Below are 13,801 nucleotides of genomic sequence, written 5' to 3' on the forward strand. Positions count from 1 at the left end.
ACAAGAAATTCAGAGCATGAAATGTGTAAGAAAAATGTATAACTGTTCTTAGAAATCTGGAAAGTCTATTCGTTGTCATTCATACGCATATCTAAAAAGCAGCTTAGACAAGCTTACAAAACATTTCTTATGACTGTTGTGATTTTTGCAGTTAAGGAATCAGGAACTCACAAAATGTACATCAAGCTTGAATGGCTTGTGTATGTTACAGGTATAAAGCAGTGGGCAGGGTAAGTATGTCAAGTATGCTGAAGTCCTGACATTGCAAAATCTTGACCAAAATAAACAAACATAAAATAACTCAGGTATCATCTCTATGATAAGAGAAAAGACATTTCACTTCTTGTGAAAGAGAAGAGGTTTCACCATCCCTGCTAGAATCTTGGGTAGCTGGGCAGCAATCACCTCTGACATCATCTCAGGGAATTCAACGCTCAGTGCACGGGACTGGAGAAATGTGTTCAAACAGAAGAGATGGAGCTGTTTCACCAGCTGGATTTGATAAAATACAAACATGATCAATCAGGCTAACAGTCATGCAGCCACATAAACATGCTGTCAATCACTTACACATTCATCACTGCTTCACTAATATTACAAAGTAGTATCACCCTCACTCATGACATATGAGACAAACAACAGCAACCAGCAACTACTTAACAAGCTTTCAACCTTTCCTCTTATTCTCACACTCAAGCTTTGGTCACTACCTGCTGTTTAAATGCTGCTCTGAAAAACAGGATTTACTACTTACCTATGAGCTTTGCCATGGTTTTCATTAGGATCATACCCATGTATGGTGCAAATACTGAACTCCACAGACTCTCATCCCTTGAAAACTATTGCTCAGCACGTGACTATTACACCTCTTCCAGCCTCTCTGAGAGGTTCCAATTTTTATTTCAGACCAGTGACCATTATATCAACATATTGTCAAATATCATACTATTTCTGCCATCCTATGCTTTAACATCAAACAATCTCTCCAGTGTGATGAGTTTTATTCCTGTATTTCTCATCATTTTATTAGCCTGAGCTGAAACAGGACTTGAAAGAAGATACTCCGTTGACCAAACAACACTTTGCTATTTTGCAGCAAGCCTCTCTCCCTCTTTCTCTCCCTCACAGATTATTTTACTGTACGCATTTAAAAGGAAGAGACTGAATTAAAATAAACATCCTGTCCATCTTGAACTCCTTGGGAGCTCCTCACAACCAACACTGAGTTCAAAAGTGTCCAGGGCTTGGTAACTAGAATTCCCAAAGATTACTCAATTCCCAAACATAGACAGATACTGAAAGTGGTACAGAATATCCACATAAAAACAGTTGAACTAAGGTTGAAAAGCTAATCTTGGTTGCCTTTCACTAACTCTTAGTAGTTGGACTTTGCAACTTGAATTACCTATTCCTTACACTGTTTTCCTGAACAAGTACACATAAGCTCACACACACATACACACCACCCCTACCAAAACCCACAACTATACTGCTTATGTTACACTAAAAATGAAACTAAATGGTAGCACTCTAATGCATGTTTCACAAATACTACTGCATACCATAAAATATGTGCACAACACACATACTGATGATGAATATATATCTACCTATTCACACAAATATACACAGTAAAGGATTTTTTTCGTTTTCTTTTTTAGCAGTGCTGACTAGTCCCTTCCATAGAATTATTTTTAAGAAATACCAGCTTCTTCTTACATAAAGAGCAGAAGGCACTGACCAATAAACTTACATCATGCATGGAATCCAAGAGTTTTGTAAGCTGATAGAAACGCTGTGAGTTGGCCACAACGCCTTTCTGGCGCAAACCAATCGCCTTCACTAGTTCTCTGATGTAACTTGTTCTCATCTCATCAAATTGGCTTTGACTTCTTAGACCTTCCAAAGGAACTAAAAAAAAAACCCAAAAAGCTGTTCAGCTACAATTTCCTCTGAAGGCAATAAAATTTAAAGCACAGAAAAAATTTACAGTATTTCATGCAATTAATTTTTATGTGCCAGGTACTTCTTCCAATTCAACACTTACTCCAAAAGCAGTGTCACTATTAGGTAAAAGGATATACCAGGGGCAAACAGTTCATTTTGCTAATTGCCTTATTTCTTATTTCTATCCCTAAGCTTCAGTTACATGTTTGCTGGGAAAAAAAATCTGGCTAAAAGAACCACTCCTGCCTTTGAGGAAATATGTTAGTGATTCACGTTTAAACTGCTGCGGGTCTGCCCTCTTCACAGCAAACTTTTGGTAAAGAGATCTACCTGGAGTGCTTCAAAATGGAGTCAAGGAATGAACTAACAGCTCTAAATTCATGCAGACAGTAAAGCCACCAGGGCTCAGGCCTCCTGTTTGAACCTCTTTCACTTAATAGAACAGATCAGAGTCTTAAAGGTGAACAGCTTTTTAGAAAAATGAGCAAGGAGAAGAAATTGGTTGAACTCCCTCTTCTCTTAAAGGTCAGCTGTGGGAATCAAAATGAGGACATGGAGAGAACACTGAGAAAAGAACCTGTCAGCGGCTGCTAGTGATAAGGTAAGTGTCATGGAAAAAGAATACCTTAATTTTCAAAGCCTGGATGATCCTGGACATTTCTTAACAGCAGTTTTATAGAGAACTAGGGAACATTTTCATATAAAGTGACTCTGATGGAGTTTAGGGCTAGAGGGAAGCTATCCTTGACTTACATCTCTATACCAGCAATTAAGTCTTTATATTTCTCGAGAAATTAATTTTAAAGGTATCTTCCATCATTGAATGGCCCTAACAACAAAAAGCTCCTCAGAGCTATCTATTCAAGCTGTTCCCTTCCCCTGAACTTATGTCAAGAATGAGGATGCTTTTATTCAGTAGCATGAACCAAGCCAAAATCTTATGCAACCAAATTTAAAAATTCCTTTAAATCAGAAGTCTAGAAAGCATTACATTAAAACCTCAGCCAACTCAAAGAAAAAACTGTAAAATCAAATATAATGTTAAAACTTAGGCTTGGGGTCTATTCAAAATTAGAAATGTATCAAGACTGCCACTCAGTTTAATTCAAATTACAGTTTCTTTGGAATTATCTAAACAAGTCAAAAACAGTTAATCTAAATAATAAATTGAACAGAAGACACAAAGAGACTAAAGGATTAGACTTGATTTACTGTTACTATACAAAAGCCTGAAATGGCTGTACTTTTACATTTGAAGAGGATTAAGATGAATATCATGACTAAAATAAAAGGTCTTAAAAAAACACTTCAGAAAAACAATGAGGTTATAAGGTTTTTTGAAAATACTTTTGTGGAATTATATTTATACAGTACCAAATGTTTACTAAATGTCTCAGCAACAACTGTTAGGTGTGTTCCTTTCCCCAAAGATCTGACAAATTGTTTTTTTCCTATAAGACAATAAATGCAGGAGAGAACAAAAAGTAAAACTCATCAGAACAGGAAGAAATACTTTCTTATTTTAAAGTAATTTCTTGCATGTGCATAAACATATAATCTTAAAAAATAGCTTCTGAGTGCAATGCAGTTGATAAAGAAAAGTAACTGGATGAATTTTGTTAAACTGATGCACTCAGAAATGAGAGAAATTGGACCAACCATTGTAATGCTTTTTTGAATTTAATATGAACCTTCTGGAACAGAGATAGCTGAAATATCACAGATTTATCTAAATTTAACTGAAATTTCAGAAGACGGACAAGAGAGTTTATTTCTGATGGAAAAAAGATGGAAAACATTTAAAATAGGAATACATTCATATTCTAACAAAGCAATTGGAGTAATATCAGACAGATTTTTATCCATATTACCTTTACTGCTCTAGCAGACTATGGTATTTTGCTATTCTTTTAGTAATTCCCATTTTCATATGAGTTAAATTTAATCTCTTTAAACTTATTCTCTGCTGAGACCAGGCTTATTTTAAGAATGGGTTTATGCAAACACCAGCCTAGGACAGATTGAGAGGGACTAAATTTTAATTCCTTATTACTTACTTAAGCTTTGTTAAACCAAGAAGCAGGTCATGCAGGATTTGCACATCTCTTCTCTGACTCTGTTGGGTATTGAGAGCCAAACTTTCACATTCTTTCAACTATATTTTTCAAAACTGCTTATTCTCATTTCTAACAGCATCTGTGTAACTTTAAAATTTTCTATTTGGAGATTCATAACTAACAATATGGCCTCAGCAGATACAATTTTTAGTATTTCAGAGAAGATTCTGGAAGATAAGTTCACCAACAACCACATTTCCTATGTAAAGTGGAATGCAGCTGTATGCTGCATTCTTTGAAAGATGCATATATAATTAAATGACCACCGATTTTGTTTCCAGAGAAAACAAACCAAAGAAAAACATTTTCATTTGTTTATATCTGTGCTAAACTTCACCTATTTGTAACTATAAAAAGTTGAATAAACACTAGTAATGTTTGTCATGTCCACTTCCCTAATTCTTCTGAGCAAACATGCTTCAAGATCTTGGTCAAGATAAAGCACTCAGTCCTGATAATTTATAAAGTATTTTAAAATATGCTCTAATACTTTTATGGTTGTTTTGGTTCAGGTTTTTAAAATCTGTGTAGGGTCACTTGAACTGATGTTTCCAGGCAGAATTACTTCACAGTTGTTTTGAAAATGTGTAACACAGTATAGCCGTATGTCAAAAGGGATCCAACATTTCCCCAGTATCTTTATACACAATAAAACCACCAATGAAGCAGAAATTCTTTGTTCTTTATAAGCATTTAAAAATATTTTTTAGACTTAGAATACTAACATTCCTTCTAGGATATTTCCATTTGTTTAGCCAGAGAGCTTAGTGATTGTCAAGTAAAACAACATGGTTCAAAACTCTATTAGTAATGGTGGGTTACAAAGAAATAAAAGAACCTACTTGTGTTGAGAAGTAACAGTGCTTTCATACATAGGAATTCTTCTTGGCTAACTTGAAGTCTCACAAATTCCTGTGGGAGCTGCCACATGGATAGACACAGGGAATAGAACGATGATTCTTTCATCCTCTGTCTTACACCCAGAAAAGGTAAAAAAATAGATTAAAAAACATGAAAACAAAGACAAAGAATGGCTCCTCTACTAACTGCTTGAAAGAAAGGTCTTTTTAGCAGTTTATCACATTACAAAAAATTAAAGATGAGCTTGCATGCATAAACAATTTTCTGATTTTTTTGTTCCTATGCTAGTTTTTTTATTGTAATGAATGTGCTACTATTTTGGATGTTTAATCTCTTACTGCTTACTGTCCAGAAAAAAAAACAAACAAAACTATCAAAACTGAAGGCTAACCAGCAAAAATAATGGTATTTACTAAGTAAAAATACCCTAATGATTAATGTGAAGTACCATCTGATTTTAGAAGTCCATTGATTCTTGTATCCCCATAATGATTTCAAAGCAAAGAACTGAAAATAAATCAGAAAGTCTACAGAAAACTTGTTCTTAGCTTTTGCAAACATATCTGTATTAAAATATTTTGTATCAACTCTAGCCTGGTACTTCTAGCAGCAATGATATTATTTTGTAGCATGTTCTGCTATTAAAGGAACAGTTAAAAACTTTACAGTCTAAGTAAACAGAGACATTAATACAACCTTTCCTAAACTCCCACAGAAGTAACCAGAACAAATCACACAGGAAATACACAGAACTGAAGGGCTGTTGCAGCACTTCTACACCACTTTTCACTTTGTTATTTTAGTATATTGAATATATATTATTGCATATACTTATTAGGAAATTACTGCAATGGTAGCATTACAAAGTTTCTAATCTAGACGAAATTCACTGCACATTAACTTGATGATCCAGTAACGTGGACTGATTTGAAAAGGTTTCATCCCAATCCAGATGAATAAGGTACAATAACAGGAAGACTAAATTTTGCCACCCCACCTGCTAGGAGATTCAGATCAGCATTCCAACCTGACGGCAGATAGTAACCTCAGCAATCAAAACAGAAGATATTTTACATTTTAAAAAGACCTTCTCAATGCATTGACTTTTTTTTTTCTTCTTATTTGAAGTGTTACTGTTATCTTGGATGTAAATTACTTCAAAGTTGTGCAACATCTGATACCTCGTGCCAATTCTTAAATGATATAAACATAGAGATTTAATCTTTTAGACCTGAATGGACGTATTTCTGTATCTACTTTAAATCTCCTTTTGTAATACTATTTGGTAGCATCTCTTCCTAATTATTATCTATGAAGAGCAATGGCAGCTTTCAGGGTTAGCAGCTTAAACACTGTTCTTACTCAAAGTTTCAGACACTGCCAAGTACAAGTACAAGTAAGTCCTTGTGGGGTGTTAATACTAAGAAATCTTTGCCAAACTAGCACTACTGGCTTTCTTGGTCTGAAATCAATGCTCCCAAACATCTCCTTCCTGAGAAGCAAAACAACTCAGTTCACTAAATAATACATTGGCCATGACACAACCACAATCTTGGATTGTGGTTTCACATGATAATTATGAAACAACTACACTGTGCTGCCCCTGCAGAAGGAATTTCCATTATCTCTTTCCACCTCTAGGCACATGCTCCTGTAATTCTGGCATTAGTGCCTGCACTCCTACATGGTGAGTCATGTCAGGGATCACCTCCACCCAATAATGAATGGCTTTTTCTGGGGTACCTCTCAGGCATAAACTCCTTATCTGTTTGACAGTGCAGCCAGAGAGTGTTTAGTCCAGCTTAGCTAAAGTCATGAGGATGCATGACTGGGACAGTTAACTTTCTTGGCAGTGTTCAGCAGTTACCCTTGCTAAAAGTGAACATGAAAGTACAAGCTTAGACATCATTGTAGAGAGCAAAGCTGTTTACATTTTACTGATCTAAAAGCTAACATATTTCCAATAAACAGTTGCAGCTATGATTCAGTGCATCAGTTACTTTTTATATCTCTTTGTTCATAACACCTCTAGTATGACCTTGATGAGATGTTCTATAACCAAGAGAGGAATATGATGTCAGCACTCGGCACAGACGATCTTGAGCTGACAGTAAGAAGCTGTCTCTGGTGGATAATTAGGGTTCATAAATTTCAACACCGTCCCCAAAGAAAGTAGTTAAAGTCTTCTTCATAAGGTGTCAGCAGTGATCCACAAGCGGGGTGATACTCCAAGACATGACATTTCTGCATAAAGCCATGTCATTCTGTGTTTATTCTGAACGTAGCCATAAGAAGGATCAGACTATGCTGGGACAACAATGCCATCAGAAATTCTTTCAATCTAAATATTTCCATTTGTACAGCACAATTAATAAAAACGAGGGAGGAATGAATTCATCACTCAACAACCTCACAGTGATTTACAATCATCTGGAAAAGGTCAGGAGCTATTGGGTCGGTTCTACTAAATATCTTCTATAAAGAACTCCACTAGGAGGATCTTGCTCATCTGTAGATTTTAAAATCAGATGTCTTGTTCTTCTGCAAATCCACCTCTTAATCCTTTAACAATATGTCTTACAAAACACCTGCTTTTCTTTCAGTTTGCTTCATAGCAATTCTTCTAGTATTTTAAGAAAAAAAATTAAAAACTGAGAAAAATGTATTAAGGAAAAATAAATATAGCAATTAAATTATGTTTTACAGTTCCTGGCAACCTCCCATGTACTATAACCAAAGAATATAAAATTAAGAGTCTGACAATATTAATTTGCAGAGCTGAAAAACCAACAAATACTGAAATGATGATTATCTAAATTAAAGAGCATAGTGAAGGAAAATCCAAGTCAAAAAGCCCCTCCCTCACCCCAGCAGAAAAAAGCAGTATCATATAATTTTTCATTAATATTGAGATTCCCACTACTTGGTGAATATTTTTTTTTGTAATTTTCTAGCAGCAAATGTACTTTCCTAACAAGAAATGAACATTAGAAAATCATTTTTATCAGAAAGTGTCAAAACTGAGCATTTAAATCACAGGCAAACCATTTGCAAAAACCACCCAAACAAAAACAACCAAAAAAAGCCATACTCAGTTCCATTTAGTAGACATTAACTCATGACTTATTCAGATGAATTGAAGTAAACCCTCTGAAAGCATAATTATTCTTTATTATTTTTTTCTCTTAGGTAATTAGAATACTATTTGAACTGCTTTTGCATGACCACATAGACAGAATAGTTGGGGTTCTCACAAAACCCCTCCCAAAGTTACTGAACTTTCATGTGTTCAGAAGACTTGGCCATTAATTTTGAAACAGAACAAGTCATGAATGAAATCTTGGCCTCAACAGAGTCACATTCCCACTGGTACATAAAACTTCAAAATGTTATTCATATAACACAAGAGCATTCTACTTACTCATTTAGAATCAGATCTGGTGCAAAATACAACATCTGACCACTGACATGTTTGTATGATCTCCACCCCATCGCAAAAACCATTAGACTCATCCAGGAATATTGGATGAGGGTTATCTGATCATCAATATGCAAATTCCGAAAACCTGGAAATTAAATTAAATTAAATTAAATATTTCATAATTCTCATTTAGAGAGCAGCTAAGTAGGTGTTTTGAGATTACTAATCTGAGCTGTCAAACTGAGAACACCTAGAAAGACAAGCAGACTTGGGAATGTAGTTCTCTGCTGCTTGGGTAATAGATGCCTATCTTTGACAGTTAACCTCTTGTCCTTTTGTTCTCATCCAGTATTTTGAAACTTTCACACCAAAATTTATTTTAGCAAAAATGACTGTTTCAGAGGACAGGAATGCATCTCTTTTTCCTTTGGTAAAAATATGACAGTTTGTAACATGATCACTGTAACCAACTCTCATTTAATGTCAACAGCTTGAACATCAACGTTCTTAACATAACATGCAGCTGTCACACAAAAACATCCATATATGAGCATCTTTCTTGCATTCGACTAAAGAGAACCATATTCAGTTGTGTGCTTGTGTTTGATAACTTTTTCTGTTTGATAAATGTAAAGATTGCCATGAATTATCTGAGCAAAACTAACGGCCTGCTGCCACTGAAAGCAGTGGTCCTGTTTCATCACATGGTCCTGTTACCTCCTTCAAGCAAGCTTTGGCATTCATGCTCCTCCTCAGTGAACTGGTTCAGTTCATGAAGACATCAGAAAACCACAGAGGGCTAAAAAAAGGATTTATTTTCTTCTCATTTAGTGAAATGAATCAGTTCACTCAGGAGTAAGTGCCAACTGCAGTGATCTGCCTGCAGCAGCAAAGTGTCAAATTGAGCTCACATGAAACTGTATTTTCCAGGCTTTCTGCTCAATATATTGGTTTCTATATATCCCAGGATGACCATGATGATCCCTATCACCATACAGCACACATACATACATAACATGGATTTCTATTTTTTTTTGATCCAGTCGTGGATCTTCATAAATTCAGTTATTTCTCATTACCAGTGTGTTTGTAAGCTACTTAGTCCTAATTGGTATTACTTATAAAAAGGTTTTTTTGCTGTTTTCAAAAATTTATTTTAGTAATAAGAAGAATAAAGAATAAGCAGATATACAACCTTTTTTTATATCAAATTAATAAATAATAGGGTAAGGGGGGGCTGAGGTAGAAAGACTGTTACAACAGTCCCATACAGGAACTCTCTGAGCTCCTGTGCTTTCTTGGAATGAATCTAAATATTTAGATGGATCCTTTCAGATGTGCTTTCCTGATAAAACATATTTGACTAGTTATACTATATGATGAGTGAATGAGTTAATAATTTTGGAATCTGTAAAATATTAACAGGTAGTCAATAATATTCTTTGTAGACTGCACCTCCCATGAAATATTTGCTTAACTACAATTCACTACATATAAGAAATTATATTACCTGGTAGCAATTTAGACCACTTGACTACACAAAGAAGCTGCCTCTCACAAAGGTGATTCAGACTGGTCAGCAAGGAACTTGGTGTTTCGGGTTTTGTATTGTCATAACCAGCATAGACAACTTCTGGCTCAATGCCTCGTAAAACACTTATCATTGGGGGAACAAACTGTATTTCTTGATTTGGAGAAAAGGACAGCCTTTGGGTTAGGGACTGGCTTTCATCTTGAAGGGCTGCTGGCTGCTGGAGTGCAACATCTAATGTTCTCACAACCTTAATTTTGTTAAACTTTTTCAATTTTCGACCTGAAAAAGAAAATTGTTGATTTGTTAGAAAGAGTTAACCAGTAACATTAGTATTTTCCACTAGTGTTGGATTACACTTTTAATCTATACAAGGAAACTAGAACTGTCTTCAGAATCAGTTTTCTATTTTTTTGACTATTTAAGTAATTGAAAAATGATAATGGAAAATTCTTAAAGAGTTTGTCCCTCTGTATCCTACTTCTTTCACTAAGGGATGAACAGCACCCACCCATTAAAATTATTGCCATGAATTCTAGGTTACAGTAACCTCATAAAGTGTTTTCTGGTTCAATTCCCACTGTTCTGTCGTACGTCAACAGCTGAGCCAGCTGGCTCTACAATTCAGTTTCTATTTAATGTCAATTAAAGATACTGCTGCTTTTACTCCCTAATATTCAAAACCAAAAATTCTAGTGATTAATTACTACACACAGAAACTCCTTTCCTCCAGTTCCCCAAGAGCATTTCATTCTCATGGCTGAATCCTATTTTGATGCCTAGGGGATGAGTGAAAGGCTGACAAATACTGTAAAACCACATGTCAACACTTAGAAAATATTTCACGTCCTGAAGCACAATTTCCCTTTCTCAGTATTTTTAATTGTTATTTCCATACTGCAGTTATATGAACAGCACTAACTAAAACAAATCAATAGCTGAACTGCCTTCCCAAAATAAACACACATACATGTGGCACGGCTATGGAAATATACAGGTTTAGGTAGCAACTCTTCAAATTTCTTTCATGGAAACAGTCTGGCAGTGCACCCTAAAGGCACAGAAAATCAAACCTTCAGAGGTTCAAAGACAATAACCCTCAGTGAAATATTACCAATTTCAATAGAAAGGCAAATCCATGAAGAGGTGACTACATGGAACATAACTGCTTTAAACAGATCCTCAAAGGTGATGAAAACCCTGCTAGATCTTTAGTTCTGCCAATCAAGTTCACCTCAGTGAAAAAAGGGTCAAAAATGCAATAAAGTTACTGATATTATGGTCTGATTTACATGACAGGGGTGAGGGCAAAAAAGTAACACTCATCATGCAATGAGACATTCAGAGATCATATTCCCACTAACTTAACTGCAGGTTTAATTTAATTTAGTGTCATGTGCCCCAACAATCACATGCTCATTTTATCACTTATGGTAAGAATAAAAATATTTCTGACTAGAGATTTCTTAGTAAAGAACCAAACACAAAGTTACATCTTGTGTTACAGCTGAACGAAGAAAAAAAAACATAAAACAAAACCCCACAAAAGAATAGACAATTTATTATGCCGAAAGACCTAGAGCCAATTTTTATCATAACAAACATATACATAGTCATAGACACGCTGGGAATTTCCCACTAAGTATTGTGTAGGCATGAAGGAAAACAGAAGTAACAATGCATTTGATAGTTCATAAATAATGATTTCAGGTATTTTCAGAAATAATGGCTTCAGATACTTTTACAGTTCAGAGAACAAGAAAGAAACCAAACAAGAAAGCGTATCACATGGAAATGTTAGTAGTTAATAAGTACCCATGTTTCCAAGTGACTAAATGTATTAGAATTAATGTCACACTGGTTCGCAGGACTGCTTATGTGTTTATTGCTATTATGTTGCTTAACAGCCACCAGTAAAACACTCCACTTGTTACCTCTCTACTGGAGAGGTGACTATTAATAACCCACAGTAAACTTTCCAATCTACAACAAGGAGACCATGTCAAATTAATGAAAACTCTCAAGGACATGAGGAAAACAACAGAGATTTGACAATATCTTAGTTTTTGATTTGCTGTTTTCAAAACAGGTAAGTTTGTGCTGTGAGATAAGTATTTGTCTCCACTTAGTCCCATAATGGGTAAATAATACCATTCCACTCTGACAATTACTTTTCTTAATACTATAACCTGTATCTGTGCATATTTAGACAGCACACACTTTTTTGTAACATTTTTCTTATTTCATTTTAAGATAGCTAATCACTCAAGCAGTTTCTTCATACTCACTGTTCCCCTACCCTTGATTAGTACAAATAGCATGTTTATAGTGTTTGTGTTCTGCACCTACATAGAAAACATAAAAAAAAAAATCTGTTTAATCCCACTATCAAATGTTATGATTTTCTCCTTACTTCCTAATTCTATATTTTATTTTTTTTTTAACTAAGTATACAGAATCATACAGACAATCAGACATTATTGATGGTAGACACTATATTAAAAGGGCTGGGCTTCTAGCAGAAGTCTAACATCTCACTACCCTTCTCCTTACCCTGTATCAAGGTGAAAAGCATCAATGATGCATTATTCTTGACAGAACACTATGGCCCTTACATTAAGGTCACTGTGTTCTTGCTTTTTTGTGTGGAAAAACAAGCCATGTACACTTTATGGAGGTGTACACAATACAAAGTGAAAAAGCAGCAAAGCAGAAAAAATCACATCTTGATTTTAATAAAGCATCTGATCCTACCTCAAAAAATATTAGCTGGAAAACTAATTCACCTTTTTCTGCATGTAATCACTGCTCTACAGACTGAAAGCTCCTTGAAACAATGAACAACATGAAAATTTAGCAGTACCGCTTAACAAGGAATCAGTCTGGGAAAATTACAGATTCACTCATAATAAGTAAGAGTTGAGTACTTGTTTATTCCAGGACCCGATCCAGCTACCTGCTATCCTATTAGGTTTAATATTAGAAAGGAGATAGATTAATGTCTCCAGTTACGAGGTTATAAAACTCAAAGGCAATTAACACTTTCACAGAGAATGACAAATATGGTACTATGAAATGCATGTTTTTATTGATACTTTCCTTATGTAGATTAAGAAAAAACAGTCCATATAGGGAAATAAATTACTGAAGCTATTAGCTGCTGTTCTATAATTTACTTACAACAGACTTACAATTTGTTTAAAAATATTTCAGGGTTTGAAATTGCTTTGAATTTAGGGTTGAAAAATGGAACTGTTGTCCATGTAATAAAATATTACACTTTTATCTACATGGTTGCTACTCAGTGACATGCAATGGAAGATAGGTTTACTTCCCTAGAAGTTTTATTTAATTAATATAGTAATTTTTGAAAGCTTATCGTTAATATCCTGTAAAATCTCTCATGAGTGTTTCTCATGTTAATTAAGCAATATAGCAGGCCTGCATTTAACTCAAGGCTGGCATTAAGAAACTAAGTATCAGAGGTAAAGGAACAAAAATATATCTATGTCAGTTCCAAATGGGAGGAATCACAAAATGCACAAAAATCTTGACCTGTACAGGTTGTAAACACAAGAAGAGATTAAAAGTGTTGCCAATTCTCATTCATTTAAAATACTCAAGGATGTCTCTAAGCACATAATTTGTTCCAAGACCTGGAAATTTGCTTATCCATTTTTATCACGGAATCACAGCATTCCAGGATGGGAAAGACCTCAAGGACTATCCAGTCCAGCCTTCCTTGCCAAAAGCACAGACTAGACAAGGTGACCCAGCACCTTGTCCAGATGAATGTTAGAAGTGTTCAGCAGTGGGGAGTCCACCACTTCTCTTGGGCAATAATGACAATGACTGATTTTTCTCACTGTGTAATATTTTCCTCTTGTGTCCAGGAGTCACTTGAACTCAATATCCCTTGTCTTT

The 13,801-nt window shown here is 35.0% G+C and overlaps 1 protein-coding gene across 1 annotated transcript in view; it reads right to left on the bottom strand.

Annotated features, from left to right (window-relative positions):
* Positions 1–336: 336 nt before the first annotated feature.
* Positions 337–13,801, bottom strand: part of PGR (progesterone receptor) — a 29,594-nt gene continuing 16,129 nt past the window's right edge. Inside the window, exons 4-8 of the mRNA XM_062514458.1 lie at positions 9,857–10,159; positions 8,347–8,491; positions 4,907–5,037; positions 1,754–1,911; positions 337–492 (exon numbers count right to left, since the gene is read on the bottom strand). Of these exons, the coding sequence (XP_062370442.1) occupies positions 337–492; positions 1,754–1,911; positions 4,907–5,037; positions 8,347–8,491; positions 9,857–10,159 (893 nt within the window). The remainder of the gene's footprint in view (positions 493–1,753; positions 1,912–4,906; positions 5,038–8,346; positions 8,492–9,856; positions 10,160–13,801) is intronic.

Source organism: Cinclus cinclus, chromosome 2 (assembly GCF_963662255.1).
Source record: "Cinclus cinclus chromosome 2, bCinCin1.1, whole genome shotgun sequence".
NCBI classification, from domain to species: domain Eukaryota; kingdom Metazoa; phylum Chordata; class Aves; order Passeriformes; family Cinclidae; genus Cinclus; species Cinclus cinclus.